Raw genomic sequence first — 22,487 nt, 5'->3', positions numbered from 1 at the left:
CCGCAGAAAGGAGAAGGAGAGTGAGTCTCATCTTTGTTTGGGCTCTGGGGTTTTTAGTGCACGTGTCCTCTCAGTCATCCAGGAGTCATAACAAGGACAAGTGCTCAAGGGTCTACCCCCCTTGGTCACTTATGCCCCGGAGCCAGGGATCTTGGGTCAAGGTGGAAAATGTTCGTGATGACCTCGCCCAGTCACTCCTTAGATGGTATCTATTGTGCTGGAGGACTCCAAAGAAATCACTGACTCCTTGACCTCTACGAGGAGGACGTGCATTATCGGTACTATAAGCCACATGCGGGGCAAGGGTGCAGGTCCTAGCAAGAACAGAAGCAGGAAAAGGAGCAAAAGCAGTTTTTTTTCAGAGGGTCCCTTCCGTTTCCCTGTCTCACTATTTGCTGAGGAAACAGCTAAATATGATCAAGGTCCCAGATGATAGCCAACTAGCTATTCCTGGGCAGAACAGACAGTTCCTGTGCTCAGCGTTAAGGTAGAAGAGTGTTCTTACTAGCAACGTTTTTCTTGTGTAGAAATTGTGAATTGTCTCTTGCAAGTTTTGAGGTCATAAAATATTGGAGCTGGAAGGGAACAGAGAGATCATCTAATACAAACCCCTTCACCTCACAAATGTAGACATTTGAGTCCCAGAGAGGTTAAAGAGCTTGCCCAAGGACACACATCTAATAAGTGGCAGATTCAAGGAAAGAGCCCTTATCTTCTGCTTCCAAGATCAGGGAATTTCTCATGACCCACGCCAGATCATACACACAAGTGTCAATTTCTGCATTTCTGAATTCATATAGCTTAACCATTCCTTTAAATGATAATGTTAATGAATTCCATGAGTCAGTGCTTATTTTCCATATTCTGCCAATTAATTGTGGTCTGGGGATTATCCTATTCCAAGGTCCTGGATTATAAAGTGCAGTGTCAGCTGCTTTTTCCAAGGTAATCCACTCCAAAACTTGGACCAATTACATCTGATACAGTTGAGAGTTCGCTGAATTTATTTTTAAATGTCCTTGAATTAAAAATCAATAGTCCTGTTTATTTCCCCAATAGCAAGGCGAGAGGGAGCAATTTGCTGCAGGAGCTGGGGCGCCCACAAAACCCGGAGAAGAGAATACTGGTGGATGATGTGCTGGAGTGACTATTTTGGGAGTTGGCCTTTCTTTGTTGTTGCGGTCAGAGATGAGAGCAGGAAGAACCTATGGTGATTTCTGACCTTGACTCCCCTTCAACAATCTGGACTAGGCTCCTACCGTCTGGGGAAGTATCAATTTCCTTCGGAACCAGGAGCATCTTCTGCCTCATCTAGAGCTGGTTACTCCCCCAGCCAGCAGCATGCCGAAGAGAAATGGGGAAAAAGCCTCCATTGTACAAAACGGCCACCTTCAGATCTAAGTAGTGTAGCCTTGGGCAAGTGATATCGTCATTAAGTATCAGAGCTGGAAAGCCTGTCTCGGCTCCCATGATTTGTGAGTACAGACAAGAAAGGCAGGTTTAGAGAACTGAAACATCTTACATTATGCACATTTGTGGTGGTGCCTGCCTTCTCCCTCTGTTCTCAGCTTCCTCACCTGTAAAATAAGGAGGTTGAACAAGATGACCTCTAATATCCTTTCCTCCTCTGACATTCAATGCTCTGAAAGTCCTTTGGAGCCTTGCTACTTGACACGGGGTTGGGGCCAATCAGTGCGGCAGCGTCACCAGGGAGACAGACTTGCGGAATCTTGGGTCCCACCCCAGACCTACTGCATGAGCAGCCTGGTTTGAACCAAACACCCGGGGGGATTCATGTACACATGACGGCGGGCTTTAGAAATCTAGTGGATTTTGGCCCTATAGACGTTTCGTTCTTTTCCCGGAGGCTTTCAGTTCCCATTCTCTCAGTAGCCTGAAGATGTCACCAGAGAGCCAACTGTGGTCTCCCTGGAGAAAGTCTACTGACCGTGTTTCTCTCCCAGCTTACTTGCCATCTACTCATCTACTCTATCCTCCCGCCCATCAGATTCCCTTAAGCTCTTTTCCTTGTTACCCAGTAAGCTACAGAGAAATGGGCTACGAAGTATATTCTGAAGCTGTCCACACTACAAATTCCTCAGTGTCTGCCTTTCCAGAAGAGAACTAGACCCTAGGGGTCTTCTTGTCTCGAGTAGACTCCCATGGTGTGATTAAAAAAAACTCAAAATCCTGTGTTTGCTTAAAAATTCCGGTAAATATGTGATTGATATCACCACGCTAACAATGTAGTACAAGGAAATATGGTTTGTTTTGGTCCCAGGATTTATTTATTTAATAGGGTGTTTGTATTGTATCACATTATCCATCAATTCCCTATAACTTTAAATTCAAATGACCATCTTCCCAGTAAACCAAAGGCCAAAGTCTTCTGAGTTATTATAGAAATGTCATTATTTGCACAGCCCTTTAGATTTTGTAAAAGACTTGCAATTTAACATATATTTCTGAACCCTCATAACGTAAGGTGTGTAACAGTATCCTGGCTTCTAGATGATGATCCGGAGGCTGTAGGTTCATTAAGTTGAGGAACTTGGATCCAGGTCTTCTAATTCCATATTCCATAATCTTTCTATTTTACCAAGTGTCCCCCCCCAATTATAACCAAAGTTCTGCCCAATGAATGATGCCAAACTGTAGTTATTCACCATTGAGATGTTTTATTTGGGAATTTTAACATTTCTGCCTACTAATATTTTTTTTTCCAGCAATGCAATTCACCAGTAATAACAGATTAGATAATGGAATTTCTAGAGCAGATCCCATCATGTCTGTGGTTGGGAAGCTGCTACTGGGCAACGTGGACTTTAGAAATAATAATATTCTAAAATACTGTAGCATGGGAATGTTTCCCTGGAAAGGAAAGTCCACACCGGCTTCTCCCCACAACCATCCATCTACCAAGCCCCCAACATACAAGTTCTCTTTCTTCTCTCTCTAGTGCAGAGAGGAGATTTTTCTTCCTGCCTCTCTATCTTCCCTTCTCAGATAACAAGCATCCAGCATTTGTTGGGCCCTCTAGAAGGTGCTTTATGACGCAGTGGAGAACGAGTTCCTGTCCTTGTGGAGTTGGTGGTCTACTGAGGGAATTAGACACTGGACAAATGGGAACAGTGATATGGAAGGGAAAGAACAGGGGAGCAGAGTAGCTGATTATAAAGGGGTCATACTCTAGTGTGGGGATCAGGGAAGGCTCCCCCAGAAGTAGTACATAGGCTGAGACTTGAAGGACAGTACTAGTGAGGGCTGGGAGTGGGGCACGGGGAGGAGGAAGAACTCTCTCTGCGGAGGCAATGGCATTGGACCTGTCAAATAGACAGAGTGGAGGGGGCAGGAGAGTGGGCAGCCAGCCATGATGCAGCTAGAGAGATGGCTGGGGCCACATGGCCCAGGCTTCATGGGCCCCTACACAGTACTGTCTGCCCCAAAGTTATTGGCAATGAGTCCATCTGTTTAAACATTTCATGGGAGCAATCAGCCGCTATTCATATCTTTGGAGGAGCTTAAAAATTGACACTGGATTATAATTTTTCATTTTTCTTAAATTTCAGAATTAGGGGTTACCTGGGTGGCTCAGTCAGTTGAGCATCTGCCTTCAGCTCAGGTCATGATCTCAGGGTCCTGGGATCGAGCCCCGCATCGGGCTCCCTGCTCAGCGGGAAACCTGCTTCTCCCTCTTCTCACTCCCCCTGCGTGTGTTCCCTCTCTCACTGTGTCTCTCTCTGTCAAATAAATAAATACAATCTTTAAAAAAAAATAAACAAATAAAATTTCAGAATTAGGTATATAGGTGAGCACTGAAAGTGAGCAGACATCAGAATGAAGGACTGCATGTTTACCTCGCTTTTTGTCTCCCTTTAACCCCCATATTAATTCTAATAGTTCGTCCACAGTCTGGGTTTTCTATGTATAAGATCATATCATCTGCAAATACTTAGCTTTGTTTCTTTCTTTTGAGTCCTCACACTTTTTATTTCTTTTTCCTTTCTTACAGTGCTAAGATGTCTGTCGCGTTGCTGAAGTTCGCAGAGATAGCTGACCTTTTTACCTTGTTTTTGATGTTTAAAAGGAAAGTTGCCAATATTTACATCTAAGTATGCATGTTACAGGCTTTTGATGAATACCTTTAGGAGAAGTTCCCATCTATCCTTACTTGCAAAGAGTTCTTATTATTAACAAATGTTGAATTTTCTATCATTGATCGAGATAACCATACACGTTTTCTCCTTTAATCTGTTGATGTGATGATTACATTAATAGATTGTTACATTAATAGACTGTCTAAGGTTAAACCAAGTTTGCATTCCTAGGATAAATCCAACTTGGCATGATGTAGACTGCTTTTTACATTCTGCTGGATTCTGTTTGCGAGTGTGCTGTTAAGGATATCTGCGTCTATGTTGATGGGTGAGATTGGCCTATGATTGTTCCTTTTTCATACATTTTTGTCTTGTTTTTGTCGTGAAGGTTGTCCAAGTTTCATCAAGTGAGTTGAGGGAGTGTTCTCTCTTTTTCCCTTTTCTGGAAGTACTTGTATAAGACTTGCAAAGCTCTGTTGTTTGAATGTTTGTTAGAGCTTACCTATTAAACCATCTGCAGATTCTATTTCTTTAGAGATCATTGCACTATTCAAGTTCTTGATGCATTTTTTTGGCATTGAAAAATTATCTCTAATTTCACTTCAGTTTTCATCTAACTTTCATCCGAGTTTTCCAAAAACCCTAACACAAGGGTAGAGGAGTCTGTACCATGTGACTATGCTCTCTTAGCTGATTAGACCAAGTAGTGAATGGCTTGCAGGCAACTCTTTAGATGAGCCAGTTAAAGTGGGTCTCTTTTTTGCAATTATTTGAGACCTGGCTGGAACAGACTGTCTTTTTAACTTTTGTGTCTCCAGAACCTGGCAGAGTGCCTGTCTTAAGGGAAAGGTTCAGTAAGTATCTGGATGTGTTATTTTCAGCTATTGTATAAATTAAGAGACTTAAAAGTAGGCCGTCATTCAGTTTCTTAATATAAACTAGGCTTCTTAATATAAATTAGGCATAATATAAACTAACCTACAGAACTGTTTGAAGGCCACTGACACAGGGAGATTACCTTGCAAGTTGTAAGTTCTTCCTGCATTTTCATTCCACTTCTTTGAGTCCAAATGAGGGGAGAGCCAATTTTACTTATTGAGGCTTTTCAAACTCTTGGGGTTTTTTTACTTAATTGTTTAAGTGCTTAAAAATGTGCCTTGGCCTAGAAGAAATGGTGGCTTTCAGTGGCTATCTTGAAAGGAGGGCGTCATTGGCAATGATTTTTTTAAAGCTTTAATTGCTGTAGCAATCGGGGTCCAGCCAGAGGGCAAAGCCATACCAGTTATTTGAGAGAACATTCAACATAAAAAGCTGTTAACCAGAAAACTGAAAGTGCAAAAGGGGAATTCGATGAGACCACAGTGGTAGCAACTGTAGGAAGCAACCACCATCCCTTGTAGCTGGGAGAACCAGGGGAACTAAGGGAGAGCCTGTAGCGAAGGGTGCCACGGAGCTGTGGCGCAGAGCCCTGGGCGGGATACCAGTGGTCGGTGCTGATATCTCCATGAGGGCGTGACGAGGCTCGTTCTACAAGTGTTGGGAAAACTCTAGTCTGGATCCAGCTGATGCTTCTGGAAGGCACCTCAGATGTTACCAGGAGATGTCTTGCTGGGGTGATGCTTACAGAAACCTCAAGCAAACAAGAAAAGCTCACGGAGGGAACAGCTTTCGCCCTGGAGCGGCAGAGAGGTGCGGACAGGATCAAGCCTTCTCTGTCCTCGCAGCCTCCCCCTGGTGCTGCCCACCTGAAGAAAGCCACAGGGAGCCCGCAAAGTACAAGTACAGTTTGCAGAGTATCACAAAGGATCGCCAAGTGGAGTGTTAGGATGTGTCTGGAGCTGAGAGACAATGAACTTAATCATTGACACACATGTTCAGATTGGCCACTGCCAAGTACCAAGAACTTTGGATGTCAAGCCGGTCTGATATCCCAGGACCACAGGTTCAGGGCTTTGGACTCTAAAAGAAGCAAGGAATTACGATGGAATCTTTGTAAAAGGTTAGAGTCTGAATGGGCATTACACCACACAGAGGGAAGTACGTACTTGACTGGACAGTTGATCCAGTGTTGCTTGTTACGGTCCTCATTTTAGTAAAATGAGCAAATATTATATGTAACTGTTTTAATAAAGACTACTGGTTTGACATTTACTGGAATGAGTAGAAAGTTAATGGCTCTGGATTTTATATTGCCAGTGTTGTTCCAATGAAAGCCCGTACTAAGGCATCTGATGGGAGACGACCCTAAACGAAGGTACAGTGTCCACGGAGATTGGTCCGCTAAGTATATGGAACAATCACCAAATGACTTACTCAAACATCCGGTTTCTTACATGAGGAATCTTGCCCTCAGAAGATATTACTGCCTGGAATGGTAGATAAGAAGTTGACTGTAGGAGAGGGACTCCCACTATTTATACTAAGAGCCCTGATTCTAATTGTCTTTCTAGAGATTTGTTTATATCACAGAATCTGAAGTTTTTGGCTCCCAACTTGAAACTCTTAATTCCTCATAAAAAGCTCCAGAAAAGTTTGTTTCATTGGTTTCCAACAAACCCAAATCCTGTCCTCAGTTTCCTAGTGTAAATCACCTTTATCCCTTACCATTTTTTAAAAAGATTTTATTTATTTATTTATTTGAGAGAGAGAGAGAGCATGAGCAGGGGGAGGGGCAGAGGGAGAAGGAGGCTTCCCGCTGAGCAGGGAGCCTGATGCGGGGCTCGATCCCGGGACCCTGAGATCATGACCTGAGCCGAAGGCAGACGCTTAACTGAGCCACCCAGGCGCCCTTTCCCCCCACAATTTAAGCTCATGTTCTAGTCTGACCCCACTCTCTTCTGACATACACCTTTCTCTGTAAATGGGGAGACATCCCACCTGCCCTTTGCCTTATACTGCCCAGGAATAAGCTACCTTCAAAGGATCTCAAGAGATTGTCCTTTAAGAAAGATTTCTTAACTTTCTAGTTTTCTATGCTCACGTGTCACTATGTCTCAGAAACACATGGAAGGAATAAGATATTTGTCTGATTGGAACCGGATAGCTCAGGAAATCTGTTCAGCATAAATAGTAAATGGCTCTTAATCTTGATTTGGGAAATGTTACCCCATTTGCTATGATTAGCGTGTGCTGTGGTGGGACCTGCCTGACATTATTCTTTGCATAGTTATAGAGCTCCAAATGTCAAACAACTTCCTCTTCAGTCTGATTTGTGACACAAGAATAAATAAATACGTCAAATGATTTTAAAGAAGGAAGAAACGGTACTCGAAAGTGACTTGGGTTGAAATCCTTTGCTACAAGGGAAGATTTTAGGAATCATTTCAGAAAGACCAAAGGTGCTGAGTAAAATAGGAAGAGAAAGAAAGACACCCAAAGTATTTTGGATCACAGATGGACTCCTTTTATGATGTAGCAGGAGAACAGAGCCTAGGAGCTCCATAACTTCACCCTTGCCTGACTCCTTTAAATATCTGAAAAGTTGAGATCTTCCAGAATCAACCAGGAAGGAGGAGTCTCCAGCCTCTTGAGAGAGTCCATTGGGCGTCAGAGGGAGTCTGTGATTGTTCTGTGTGGGTTGGTCTTTGTTAAAGGGCTTGCCATGGATTCCCTCTATAGGTGGTGCATCAGGATCATTTCAGTGTAGGTAACCGAATACAGAACTGTTTATTTCAGTAAACAGGGTAACAGGACTCAAGGGCTGAAAAATTGTGTATTCATAACTGATCTACGATCTCCATTTCCCCCTTCGTCAGATTAACCTCTTCAAATTCTAGTACCACGGCTCCTTGTGTTACTTATGGTGTTGTGTTTAAGATTTCTTGGATTCAGATCCTCACTTCTCCACCGGGTGATCCTCCCAGGACCTCAATCTCCCCTCCACCCCCAGAGAGTTGGGATGATTAGAACAGAACCAGGGCTTACCAAAATTCAGCGAGTTCATTCTTGTAAAGCCCCAAGAGCCTGTCCCATGGGGGGTAAATACTCCAGGGATGTTAGCTGTGGTTTCTGTCATATGACCTCTGCTTACCTACTACTATTTTGAGCAAACAGACATGTCTGTTTACCGGTTAGTCATCCCCATTTCCTATTGATAGTTACTTGTATAACCAGCACCGCCTGTGCTATTGTTCTCTCACTAGCAAGAAAGATGATTTGTTAAACAATGGAGCTATTTGTGTTTTGCGTAAATAGCTTGGCAACAACCACCGTCCTTTTCACCTGTACACTTCTTGTTGCGGGACGTGATTATTCTCGTGTGGTTAATGTCATGCCAAGAGCCTGTTAAAAGGATAAAAGTTAGAATGTAAGCTCCATGAGGGCAGGAACCAAGTGGGTCTGGTCTACCACTGTGTCTCCTGTCCCTGGGACAGGGCCTCGCGCATGGTAGACACTCAGTAAACACTTACTCAATGAACAGGCATGTGAAGGAAGGGAAGAACTTTGTCACAACCATTCTCCTGTGGGTAGAGCGTGAGTTTCCTCAGAGAGGAAGGAGATTTCACTGTGTCTTTTAAAACCGATCTGAATCTGTCAGTCACAGGAGAGGTCTTTCCCTCAGACCTAGAACGAGCTCCCGGTGACTGGAGCCCTGGTAGGCAACAGAGCCTTCTGTTGCCTACCAGCTCACTGCTCTGAGGAGAACACTGGTATCATACCCTTCTGCTCACTGAGGAGAACACTGGTATCATAAGCTGCCCGTTCTACCAATCCCCAGTGAGAAATAATCAGACCATCCAGTTTTTACCAGTCCTTCCCACGCATGCCAGAATTTCAGGAGAAAGAGAGTGATGTAAAACTTGTTAGTGACATGTTCTTAGCTTTATTGAAATTCTTTCTTACAAAAGGTCTGATGTATTGTAGGCCAGGCCTAATTTCCTTTAGTCCCTGAAATCCAGGTCCATGGTTATTTCCATGTCCTCTTAAGTAAATATGTAAACTAGTAGACTTTTCGATTAAGGTTCAAACACTTATCATTGTGATTTTTTATTTGATGTAAAACAAGACTTGTGTTTCCCCAAATGAAAAGACCAAGTAGGAAAGTTATGTGGGTCTTCATCAATGGGATAACTGGATTCTTTGCCAGAACTGACTTGGAATTTATTTCGTTCAATGTGACATCTTTCCACCTTCGGTATTTTCTTTTTTTAATGTCAACTTTGCAATGCTCTGAGCTATGTAGTGAAGAGTGCCATGTTTATATATGCATAATATACTGGTTCTGGAAAAAGATGCATGAGTACATGCGTGTAATGTAAACATAGCAATTGATCAGGAGAGTCTCTGATCATTAGGACATTAATGGATAATAAGCATATTGTAAGCAAAAAACCACCAATAGCACATATTGGTTTAGTTGTCAGCCAGGAACTCTGCTGGTCCTATACCTGGATGGTCCCAGGGGTCACTTTCCCCAGTCAAGCTGATGCTCACCCCATGTGACAGGTATTTGTGTATCCAAGGCCTGACTCAGTCTATGACTCCCCAAGGGAGGTGAGTCTGTGCTCACTTACTACCATGCAGCTTCCCTAGTCCTAGAACACGACGTATATGGCCTGGTTTGACCTCCTCCTCATGTCAAAAGCAGAATATGATCTCCCTGTCACTAGGAGAGGGGTGCAGACTAAGGACTGGCAGAGCCCCATGGCTCCTTCTTCTGCCAGAGGTTATAGGGAATCCTCATTTCCCTACAGGATCCATCAGGACACGTGTTCTGATCACAGGAGCACACCCAAAGAGTCCTGGAAATTTCAATATCATCATCTCCAAACAGCTCCAAGACACAAGTAACTTGGCCTTGACCCTGATTGCCAGATGACTAAGTGTTGGTCTCGGTTTAACCCAGACAGCCCCCATGTCACCCTTCAAATCAGCTTTCCTCCTAGGTGGGTGGTTGGCCTGGAAGCCAGTCCGTGTCTGATCTTATATCCTGTAGGTTTGGAGTATGGAACCCTGTAGTCCCACATGCCTTGCACCCGAGCTCCCTGCTCAAGCCTAGTAAAGACACGCTAGGATTCAGGTAGAAACAATGGTTACTGTCATTCTCAGTGCCAGGTGAACAGGTCAGCTGAGTGCTACCTAGAGGTAAGGTCTTACCCCAGCTAACAAGCCTTGGGGGAATGCTGCAAAGTGGATAAATGAATTTAGCACCCAAGATACTATGTAGTACACAGGGTAGTCACTCTATGGATGTCAGTTTCACTGCCCTTCTCCAAAGCCAGGCTCTCTCTTGCAGGGGCCGTGCATTTCCCTCTCACTCCTACCGGGGGCCCGTTCTCTATGTCACTTCCCTGAACTAAGGAATGGTGTACAGAGGCAGAGTAAAGAGGGAAGAGCGAAATCATTTGGTATAGTCTCTTGCTGGGAAGGAAGATGTCAAAACTCTTGGCCTAACTAAGGGAATTCTCTGAAGAGCAAATGGCCTGTCGGGCCTCCCTCCCAACCCCACCTGCTGCATTTCTCTCCAGCAGACTCTCAGCATTTAACCGACAGACCGAAGGTGAGCATGGGTATTGAGTCCTGATGCACAGTGCTTGCTTGGAAGGCTGGGCAAAATGATGATCCAGTAGATCCCAGAGTTGCACTTTGGAGCTGATGCCCAAGAGGAGAATGACGACAGGCCACCATGGTCCTGGGACAGGGATATGTGGGCCGGGGGATGCCGGGCTGGGCAGGGCAGAGGTGATGCCCGCACCCCAGGAGTGCAGGAAGGAGGCTCGGCAGCAGGGCCCCGGACCCTGGACCATGCCCACTTTCAGTGTCTGTTGCACGTCACCCCAGCATCCTCAGCGTGCCCGCAGTTTGTCACCCCCCATTTGGAGAAGCTGCAGCGGAAGATGGAATCTTCTGTACCCTTGCAGGCGACATCATCCATCCAAATCCTCCCTGTGCCTGTGGGGACAAGTCAACACGGTTCCTTAGCAGACATGCAGGAGAGCAGGACAGAAGACAAACAGAGCATTGCTGTGTCTGTTCTTGACCGGGCTGTCCTGGGCTCTGCTGGCAATTCTCAGATCTAGTGGTTCCCGCCTGCCCCCTCCACCGCCCACCAAGACAAATGCTCATTTTCTAGGCTCCGTTTCTTGAGGCCAGGATAACAATAACTGCGGTGACGGCAGTATGTATTGGTATCTCCTGCATGTCAGACGTCTCACGCATGTGATCTTCCTCCATCCTCATCACGGGGCTGTGAGATAGACCTTACTACACCCATTTTATAGATGGAGGGCTGAGGCTCAGGATGCAATTGGTGCAAGGTTGCTCAGCTCTTAAGTGGCAGGGTGTGAACTCAAGATCAAGTTGGCATAGGCTCATGCTTTCTATGCGACACCTCATGGCTTTTGATTTTTTTTTTTTTTAAGTTTTTCTTTGACCAACATTTGTGGTCAGAGCATTTTTTTTTTTTAAGATTTTTATTTATTTATTTGAGAGAGAGAGAGAATGAGAGATGGAGAGCACGAGAGGGAAGAGGGTCAGAGGGAGAAGCAGACTCCCTGCCTAGCAGGGAGCCCGATGCGGGACTCGATCCCGGGACTCCAGGATCATGACCTGAGCCGAAGGCAGTCGCTTAACCAACTGAGCCACCCAGACCTCATGGCTTTTGAGATACAATCTCTTGCAGTCTTTGTTGCCGAGTACTCAAGCGTGGGCTGATCTGAGGGACAATGTCCGATAGGCCCTGGATGGGACAGATCCGGTGCGCCATAACCAAGTAGGTCAATGCCAACATTACCTCCGATCTTTTGAAATTTAAAGCAGATGGTTCCATCATGCCGAGCCCAAAATAGTGGTGCTAGAATGGCAGGGGACCCCCGAATTTAACATTATGGCCAAACATCATTTAATGACAGGCAGAAGCATCCCTAATCAGAAGTAATTAGATCAGTTCCCAAAGTATAAGGTCCCTAAGACAATCTATTGGAGTTTCACCTGCAGCTAGTCCTGTTTACCCAGATCTTAAGGGGACATGCCTGCTGGTCTGATAACTCGCTTTCGTTGGCTTTCCCAGGAATGGAAAGAAACTTGGGAGACAGAAACTCGGCATTGACGTTCTTCAATGACTGTCAGAAGACTAGAGGACTAGGGCAGCCGGGTGAGGCTCCAGGAGGTAATAGAGAAGGCCTGTCTGGGGTCAGAGGGGCCAGTGGAGAGGGGAGTGGGCTACACCACAAGTCACCTGGCGCCCCCACTGATCAACTGGCAGGACCATCACTCATGGTTCTGCCGTGTTCTCTGTGCTCATGGCCATGCCAGGCCCCAGAGGATGGGAGTCCATTTGGGAGCCCTCTGGAAACCTGACTGAGCTTTAGGACACCCACAGAAGCAGTGGCTTAGAGCCTGGTTACTCCAAGTGTGGTCCTGGACCAGAGCATCAGCATTACCCAGAGCCTATTAGAAATGCAGAACTTCGGGTCCCACCTAGGACTACTGAACCAGAATCTACATTTTAACCAAGAGATTATGTGCTGCAGTTTGAGAAGCACCGATGGAGCAGAAGAAGCAGGGATTTACAATTAGTAGGACAGGTCTTGATTCAACTCCCAGCCCCATCTGGGGGACCATTTCAGTTTTAAAACTGGGAGGGGATTCCCAGGATGTGAGAATTTGTGTACTAAAACCAAGTACCTTCTGGATAAACCAGGATTGTTCGTCACTCCAGGACCCTAGCTTGTTAGGTCTATGAACTGGCCCCAAAAAGCATGGGGTTACAGGTCATAAACTAGCTGTGTCAACCTGGCAAGTCAGATGAGGCAATAAATTGTTCCTGATTTTTAAAGGACTTCGAAATCTACCAAAACCCTATAAAAAAGGTAGCTCAGGGATTGGCACCACGCCCTGACCCTAGCCCCGTCTCCTCGGCCATCTCTCAGCGTCCAGACAACTCCTTCAAGAGGAATTGTCGGGATAACTCTAAAAACCTTCAAACCGCCACTCACTCTTGAACTGCGTGGGGGAATGCTCTTTACAAAGAACGTCCAGGAAACATTGAACCCTTTCATGCATACCGCATGAGCTGTGTGGTCTAGATGTATACTCGTTACACAGGGATTTTCAGCCTCTGTTGTCATGGGATGGCCGAGCAGTGAACGTGGGGACAGAGCTGGGAGGAGGAGAGGCCTCCTTCCGCTGTCTTGGCCTTTGCTTCTTTACAAGAGCCTCTTCCCTGGCCCGGAGACCCTGTGCATCTTACACAATAAGCCCTTTGAGGCCGAGCAATAATTTGCAGATTAAATGTCTCCTGGAAAACACATCAGTTTACAAATTACCCAGGAAAAGCCTGCAGGCCCAAGAGCTCTGTGGGATTAGTCACACCCAAAACAAATAAAGAAGCCAATAAAGGAAACTGACAAATACAGAACAGGCCCAAGGTAACCAGCTCAAATGCGTATATAGGCTCACGAAACTCCAAACTCTGGTGGGTGTTTTTGCCAGGGAGTTCTGGCTATTTTGCAGTCATGGAAGAGCTAATAAAATAAGAATTGGGTCATTAAATCAGCAGCGCTGGATAGGTACAGTCTTACAGCATCATGGGGCATCGCGGGCGGCCAGTTAACCTGTGAATCAGCCCCACTGCTCACCATGTCAGGGAGCCTGGAAATCCCACTCTATGCACCAATCATCACTTTAGCTTTAGAACTGACATCTGAGGACTCAAAGTGAGGCCCCAAGACCAGGCGTGTCGGCATGACCTGGGAGCTCGTTAGAAATACGGAAGCCTGCGTCCGCCCAGACTTGAATCAGAATTTGCATTTTTAAGAAGATCTCCATGATTCGTATGCACATTCAAGTCTGAGGAGCCCTCCTCTCGAAGAGGTCCGTACTTCTGCGCAGCTATCTCTGCAAGCTCCCTAACAAAGCCCTGGGACAATGCAGGGTAGGGTGCTCTGCTCCCCACTGTTTAGATCAGGAAAAGGAAGCAATAGGGTGACATTTTATCTTGAGGGGGCAAAATTGGGACCAGAGGCCAGGTCTTCTGACACTCAGACACCAGGGGCTGTTGAAGGTCATATTGTTGGGAATGAGTAAGTGGAGATTTTATTTTATCCTATTCATTCATTCATTCATTCATTCATTAACATATATTTGAGGGCCTATTCCATGCTCAGCGCTATCCTGGGTGTTTGGAATACATCAACGAACAAAAAAATGATGGAACAACAAGAAAAATCTCTGCCTCATGGAGCTAACGTTTGAGCTTCTACATGTTTATTTGGAGTAATATTAACAGAAGGAATAAGTTATACTGAATCCTCCAGGCTCCCCTCAGAGCCTCACACAGAGGTAATCAGAACAGCTTATCAAATAGATATTTAAGAGATGGGAAAACTCAGAAAGATTAAGTGACTTGCCCCATAACGACTAAGGGCAAAAGACTATCTCCCAGGCCTCTGACGTGCAGGCAGTCCAGGGCTTGCACCTTACAGGGACACAGTACACAGCATGAACACCAGGCCAGGGGCAGCAAACCATGGGCCAGGTCAGCCCACTGTGCTTTTGTAAATAAAATTTTATTGGAACACAGCCCCACTGGTTGACTATGTTTTGTCTATGGCTGCTTTCGTGCTACAAGAGCAGAGTTGAGTAGTGAGAGAAACCATTGGCCCACAAAGCCTAAAATATTTACTACCTGGCCCTTTCATGTTTGCTGACACGTGCACAAAGCCATCTCCCCATATTTGGATCTTATTGTAGAGGAGAAAGGCAAAAACTGGTCATAAGAACATGATTGGAAGTAAACACTCCCAATTCCATCCCTCGCACTCTCACCTACAAATCTGTCTGCATTTGTACCCATCCTCACCTCCTTTTGTCTGTCTCCTAGAAAGATCTTCCCTGCAGATCCAAGGCTACCTCCCAGCTGGGCTCCTTCCCCGCCTCTTCCTAGACCTCCTTCCACCCATCACCAACCATCTGCTCCAACTGCATTTCCTCCCTCTCCAACAGCTCTTGGACCCATTTAAAACTGAAAAACACCTTTAAGGGGCGCCTGGGTGGCTCAGTCGTTAAGCTTCTGCCTTTGGCTCAGGTCATGATCCCAGGGTCCTGGGATGGAGCCCCACATCCCGGCTCCCTGCTCGGCAAGAAGCCTGCTTCTCCCTCTCCCACTCCCCCTGCTTGTGTTCCTGCTCTCGCCATCTCTCTCTCTCTGTCAAATAAATAAATAAATTCTTTAAAAAAATTAAAAAAAGAAAAACACCTTTAAGTCTCTCCCATTTGGCGATTTCTTTGCCTTTTTTCCCCCCAGAGAAATGGATACTTTGGTGATTGAGCCCTGTCCAGGGAAACTTGTATGGTGCCAGACCCCTAAGAGAACTAACAGGGATTGGAAATGTCTTGTAATCTACCAGGGAGGACTCAGGTTAGCGAGCACCGAAGTTCCTTCTTTCTTTCCTCCCTCCCCTGTCCCCCCCACCCCCCCTTCCTCCCTCCCTCTCACATTTAGCTGGTACCTATGAAGTCCTAGGCACAGTCCTGGGTTTTGGAGCTGGGAAGGTAAAGCCCTCAAGATGTTCACACACGCATCAGTGCTCAGGAGAGCATGAGAGATGCCATGTTAGAGACACCACGCCAGGGGAGCTGGGAATGGGGTGGGGATGGAAGTCACCAGCAAAGCTCCCCTCAGGAGCTAATGATTGAGCTGACTTTAGAAGCTGACTAGGAATTAGCTAGATAAGAAGGAGGGGAAGGCACTCCAAACTGAACTTGAAAAGATACGGAAACGTGAAACAGCCATGGGAGCTCAGAGAACGCAAGGGTCCGCATGTGGCTGGAGGGTGAGAGAGAGGTGGGAGGCAGAGTAGGAGGGATCTCGTTTCAGAAAGAACGCCGGCAGCCATGAGGAGGGAGGTGACAGGAGCCAGGCTGGAGGTGAGCAAGAAGCTCATGGAGGGTCACAGCCACCCCTGCACCCACGTTCACTGGCACCTGACCTCCACCCAACGTAGAGCAGAGGACTGAGCACACCAGGGCCTACACTGTGCTTACTGCTGGACACACGTGAACTCACTTAGCAAATGCCACCATCCTTCAAAAGTGGGAGGGCTCAAGCTAGGGGAGGTGATAAAATCTGCTGCTCCAGGCCACCAGCTGGAAGTGGCAGATTTGAGATTCTAACTTGGGTTGGACCCACAGCCTGAGCTCCTAACCACCGCTCTACCCTGCTTGGGCTCCTAGGGCAAGAGCAGTGAGGACAAAGAGGAAGGGACGGAATCAAGGGACACCAGAGAGTAGACACTGGTGAAATCTGTGGGACTCAGGGACGGGCCAGATGAAGGGATGGCGAGAGGGAGAGAGGGGGCTGGGGGACGGGCCAGCAGTCCTGGCGGGCAGGGCAGGAAGCACATCCAGAGGGCACAGAGAGAGGCCAAGCCATGGAGGGAGGGGCCAGGGCTTGGGAGACTGAGCCTGGGGATGGGCAGACCGGGATCAGGAGTCGGGCCCTAGTGGGGAAGAGGGCTGTGGTCAGAGGGGTGTCCCCATCTGAGGCACAGCCCTACCGCCGCCGTGAGAGGCCACATCCCCTCCCCCCCCCCGCCCCCATGGCGACCATGGCATAAGAATCAGTAAACACACCTGCCTTTCCCTTTACACTGAACCTGTTGAGGCTGGAGGCGAGGGTTACTCAACCCTGTGTCCCAGCACCGAGCCTAGTGCCCACCGATGGGAGATGGGAGGTGCCTAGCAGCTGCTGAGGAAGCAGGCAGAGCAGCCTGGCTTCGGAACAAGGGCTCAGAAAAGCCTCAGCTGGGCCAGCCCCTTCTCTTACCCGCTGTGAGCCCCTTCATAACACCTGGCTGGCCTACCTGTCGAGGTCTCGAATATCACATAAGAGACTAGATGGGGACGGGGACGGGGAAATGACAGTGCAGATGTGATATGTACGGGGAAGGGAGTCCGGTTTTGCGCTGACTGGTTTAAAGTGATGATTTCAGGGGCACCTGGGTGGTTCAGTCAGGTGAGCAACCGACTCTTGGTTTTGGCTCAGGTCCTAATCTCAGGGCTGTGAGATCGAGCCCTGCCTCGGGCTGCTTGCTCAGAGGGGAAACTGCTTGAGATTTCTCTCTCTCTCTCTCTCTCTCTCCCTCTGCCCCTCCCCCCCAATAAATAAATAAATCTTTGGGGGAAAAAAGTGGCGATTTCAGAGCTTCCTCACTTGTCACATGCTACAAAAATCAAGGGGGAATTAAAGAGGCCATGGAGTCTCCGTTTGGGACTAACACTGCCCATGATATTCAAACGACTTGTTTCGGCTTCTCTAAAGGAGTTTCTGATATTTTTCGTCCCCACAGGTTTTACTTCCACTCCCTAGGAAGGCGTCTTCCCTGATGGCAAGAATGGAAAAGCAAGGACTGTTTCCACAGTCCCTGTTCCTCATGCAGACAGAAATGGTGCTTTTCCTTGAAGAAAACAGGCTGAAATCTGGCCTGAAGCTTTAAGTGGGAGGAAAGTGCTCTCTCCGGGCGGGCTGCCCTCGGAGGGGCTGGACTCTCTGAACTCCCCCCACGCCCACCTGGCCTTGGCCTTCGCTGGAGAGGCCAGGACGGGCGGGGCCAGGCAGTTGCTCTCTGCCTGTGGTCACGACAGATTTCACCAGTCACCTTCAGCCCCTGGGACTGGGATCATCTCCTCCTGCTCAGCTGACTGTAACAAAGTACCATTGACTGAGTGGCTTCCAAACAACAGACCTTTATGTCTCACAGCTCTGGAGGCTGGGAGTCCGAGATCAGGGTGCCAGCATGGCTGGGTTCTGAGGAGGGCTCTCTTTTGGGTGGGAGACCGCATCCTTCTCTGTGTATCCTCAGGGAAAGAGGACGAGGGAACTCTTCAGGGTCCCTTTTATAAGTGCGCGGGTCCCATCATGTCATGACCTGATCGCCTCCCAGAGATCCCCCTCCTCATCGCGTCACGTTGGGGGTTAGGATTGCAATATATGAATTCGGGGGAGACACAGTCTATAACAGTGCCTGGGGGTCTAAGGGCTGAGATTCTGAATCAGAGTTGCCCCAGCCCCTGGTGGAGATGAGGCGAAGGGTGACTGAGCAGTGGAGGGTGCCACGGCCAGCCTGGATGTGACATGGCTCCGTTTCTCTCTCTGGAGCAGATGCATCAAACCCTCCCGCCACCCCCCCTCCCCCCACGCCATGCCCTGAGTCCCTTTAGCCTTCCAGCACGGTTGGTCGGGCAGCCAGGGTGTCGGGCAGGACAGCGACCATGCCTGGCTCCACTCCATGACACAAGGAACGCCCCCAGCTGGGCCAGCTCTTCCTCCGCAGGTCACAACGGGGACCTGGCAACCGAGTGTGAGTGGATGGGTCCAAATTCCTCCCCACACCTGTCAGGACTTGGGTCCTCGACAGGAGCATTCCAAATCCCAGGGGACTCAAGCTGGAAGGCACATCACAGAGTCTGCAAGCCCTTTTAAGTTACAGACAGGGACGCCAAGACCCACAGGGAAGAAGCAACAAGATCACAAAGCCACAGGTCAGGACGCTCTCCTATGGGTGTGGGGAGTCCTGCGTTGGTGCATGTGGGACTGTTGCTGTACTTGTGAGTCAACGCAGGTTTCTTCAAGCTCAAGGTCTGACAGAGGAGAAAGCATGTGTGAACGTGAATTTTGTATTTGAGTGTGAAAGTGTATGTGGTGCCATGGATGTTTAGCACATGTCAGTAGGCGTGTAACAAGTGATCCCATTTTGTGTGTTGCTTGGGTGGCGGTCACAGCAAGCATGGCACGGTGTAGAGAGTGCTCTGTGCTGGATTGTGTTCCCTCAACTGTGTTGAAGTCCTAAGCCCTGACACCTCGAAACGTCACTGTTTGGAGACAGGCCCCTTAAAAGAGGTGATTAAGGTAAAATGAGGCCATTGGGGAGGGCCCTAATCCAAGGTGACTGTGTCCTTATAAGAAGAGATTGGGACACACACAGAGCGAAGACCTTGTAAAGACATAAGAAGAAGACAGCCACGCACGAGCCGAGGACAGAGGTCTCGGGAGAAACCAAACCCGCTGACACCTTGATTGTGGACCCTCCAGCCTCCAGAACTGTGAGAAAACAAAATTCTGTTGCTTCAGCTCCACAGGTCTGTGCTATTTGTTACAGCGGCCGAGCAGACTAACGCAGAGTGCTAGCCTGAGGGACAGACACAGTGCCATGGATGGGGACTGGAGCTGGGCATCTGCCCAGAGGAGGTCTGCACCCCTCCCTCACAGCGCCTTGTGCCATCTGCAGGACGGGAGGCGCGCTTGAGCATGTTGAAAGGAAAGCAACCAAAATGGTGAAGGCTTTCAAAATCCTGCCACGTGAGGACGAGATGGAGTTATTGGAGATATTCACCGGAAGAAGAAAAGCCTCAGAGAGGGTCAGGGACAGCCTGCAGAATGGATGAAAGCCTGGCCTCCTAAGCCACCTGCCATTTGCTAGCTGTGTGACCTGGGGCAGGTCATTCAACCTCTCTGCCTCGGTTTCCTCATTTGGAAAGTAGGGATGATAGCTGTACCTACTTCCTAGTGTTGTAAGGGTTAAATCAGTGAATATCTGTAACGTGTTTAGAACCGAACCTGGCACACAACGGGCGCTATATAAGCATTTGGCCCTCTCTGTGCTCCATCACAAAAATGCAACAGAGCTAAGTGCGAGGGAGACGCAGGGCTGAGAACGAGAGCCCACAGGGGAATCCGACAGGAGACCAGAAATAAAAGGAGTTCAATCCAAGGAAAGGAAGAATGTTCTAATAACCAGAACTGTGTGAAGACATGCCGGCTTGCGTGGGGGACAGCAAGCCTCCCGTTGCAGGAATGTGGGGGGCAGAGGCCAGGTGACCCTTGGCGGGACTGCTGGGGCAGAGACTCATGCTCTGGGGAGGAGACCCGATGAGCATTCCTGGGCCCTCTCCCCCAGAGGGCTTACCTTGCCCAAACCGCGCTGTCCGGTACACCTCCTCCACGCCGCGGAAGCCCAGCATGCGGCACACCACGTCGCCGTCCTTCTTGTCCCAGCCGTCGTCACACACGGTGCCCCAGCGCCGCTCGTGGTACACCTCCACGCGACCTTCGTGCGGCCCCGAGCCATTCACCAGCCGGATCATCACGGCCTCCATGCCACCTGCTGGGAGCAGCCCGCAGACACCGCTGAGCTCTTGGCACGCCCGGCACCCCACCCCTCACGGGGGACCTGCCCCCCCCACCCCCGCATGGGGCACAGGGGACCCAGACCATGACCTGCAGAAACCCTGGGGTCTCACCCCTGCCCTTGATCAGTCTGCTTCTCTCTACCTTTTTTTTTTCTTTTAATATACTTCATTTTGGGGGTCACCCGAGTGGCTCAGTCGGTTAAGCGTCTAACTCAGTTTTTAACTCATTTGGGTGAATCCCAAAGGAGTGTGATTGCGGGATATTTCTCCACCTTTTGGGACCTGGTGACCAGCAGTCATGCCTGCCAGGGAGGAGGGGGAACGGAGAAAACCAAGGGAGGATCCAGACTCTCCTAGCAGGTGGCCTTGCTGTGCAACACAGTAGCTGGGGAGGTCCCCGTGAAATGTCTCAGCCCTGCGTTCCAGCGTTCATGCCTACTTTCCCACTGGGCTGTGAGCATGAAAGTGTGCAGCCAGACAGGCCTGGGTGTGAATTCTGTCTCTCCCACTCACTGTAAGTGGGAGACAGTAGCTCATCAAATCTCAGATGCCACTTTTTGTAAGGCACATCACTATCATATGTGCTACTAAGAAGGAAAAAGTTCTGCCAGTGACGGTGGCAAATTATGTCAATTGCGAGATGCTTCCAGATTTCAGAGATGTGAAGTTGTGTGTCACAGAATCCGTGAGATGTGGCAATCCATGAAGAGCTTAGAACAGTACCTGGCACATAGAAGACTCTTCTTTCTACCTGAATGATCTTATGAAAGACTCACAGCCTCTCTAAGGGTATGTCCCCAATTGTGACATGGGGGCAACATGTAGGGCTATTGTGCAGACCAAATGAAATCATGTGGGGGCGCCTGGGTGGCTCAGTCAGTTGAGCATCGGACTCTTGATTTCGGCTCAGGTCGTGATCTCAGGGTCATGGGATTGAGCCCCATGTAGGGCTCTCTGCTCAGCACAAAGTTTGCTTGTCCCTCTCCCTCTGCTCCTCCTCCCGCTCATGCTCTATTTTTTTTTCAATTTTATTTTATTTAAATTCAATTAATTAACATAGAGTGTATTATGAGCTCCAGAGGTAGAGTTCACTGATTCATCAGTTGCATATAACACTCAGTGCTCATTACATCACGTGCCTTCCTAATGCCCATCACCCAGTTACCCCATCCCCCCACCCACCTCCCCTCTCTCTCTCTTAAAATAAATACATAAATAAAATCTTTAGGGTACCTAGGTGGCTCAGTCATTAAGCGACTGCCTTCGGCTCAGGTCATGATCCTGGAGTGCCAGGATCGAGTCCCGCCTCGGGCTCCCTGCTCGGCGGGGAGTCTGCTCCTCCCTCTGACCCTCCCCTCTCTCATGCTCTCTCTCTCTCAAATAAATAAATAAAATCTTTTAAAAATAAATGAAATCATGTGTATAAGTCTCCGAGCATGGTGCCTGGCACACTGTAGACCCTCAGCAAATCCTAGGCTCCTCCTCCTTCTCTCATGGCTGAAACTCTATCACATTCATCTATAAACTCTATTTAGCACAGAGCTTGGTTCTAGGAAATGAACAGTAAATGTGCTGCGCAGATGAATGAAGATTCATTCTTTTGCAGTACAAAGCATTGCCTTATTTCTCCAAGGGGATATTTTGGGGACTCAAAGAACACTGGAGCAGCTGAAACAACCCTTAAGATCATCTCAATGCCAGCATCTGGCTGGGAAGTCACGGTGTCGGGCCATACACACTGTTAGTGTCAAGGGAGGAGTGGGAGCTCGGGTCCCGTCATGTGTCTTCTAAGGTCCTTTCACCATCCAGGAGTGGGGTAGCGATCTTCTTCCCTCAGAGACCAGAACTTCCTCACTTGACAAGATATTGGAGTGGTCATTGGGTCTTAAATCTGGTCACACATCAAAATCATTAGGAATGCCTGGGGCGCCTGGGTGGCTCAGTTGGTTAAGCGACTGCCTTCGGCTCAGGTCATGACCCTGGAGTCCCAGGATCGAGTCCCGCATCGGGCTCCCTGCTTGGTGGGGGGGGGGGTCTGCTTCTCCCTCTGACCCTCTTTCCCTCTCGTGCTCTCTATCTCTCATTCTCTCTCTCTCAAATAAATAAAATCTTTAAAAAAAATCATTAGGAATGCCTGTAAAATGCAGATTCCTGGGCCCACTTGGACCTACTGGATCAGAGTCTTGGTGGTGGGAGTCAGGGATCTGTCATTTTTACACGTGTCCCCCATGATTTCAAGGTACTACATGTATGTGGACAGGC

At 48.1% G+C, this 22,487-nt stretch overlaps 1 protein-coding gene across 3 annotated transcripts in view; it reads right to left on the bottom strand.

Moving 5' to 3' along the window:
* Positions 1 to 3,694: 3,694 nt before the first annotated feature.
* The window catches only part of SCARA5 (scavenger receptor class A member 5), a 124,825-nt gene continuing 106,032 nt past the window's right edge, over positions 3,695 to 22,487 (bottom strand). Inside the window, exons 7-8 of one of the 3 annotated variants that reach the window (XM_035726378.1) lie at positions 20,003 to 20,200; positions 3,695 to 10,988 (exon numbers count right to left, since the gene is read on the bottom strand). In XM_035726378.1, coding sequence (XP_035582271.1) covers positions 10,852 to 10,988; positions 20,003 to 20,200 — 335 coding nt within the window. In that variant the 3' untranslated portion in view covers positions 3,695 to 10,851. The remainder of the gene's footprint in view (positions 10,989 to 20,002; positions 20,201 to 22,487) is intronic. The other 2 variants (XM_027600041.1, XM_027600040.1) reach the window with 2 other exon arrangements.

This window comes from Zalophus californianus, chromosome 2 (genome assembly GCF_009762305.2).
Source record: "Zalophus californianus isolate mZalCal1 chromosome 2, mZalCal1.pri.v2, whole genome shotgun sequence".
In the NCBI taxonomy this organism is placed as follows: domain Eukaryota; kingdom Metazoa; phylum Chordata; class Mammalia; order Carnivora; family Otariidae; genus Zalophus; species Zalophus californianus.
The sequence above is the reverse complement of the archived record's forward strand: the minus strand, read 5'-3'. Positions and strand labels throughout refer to the sequence as shown.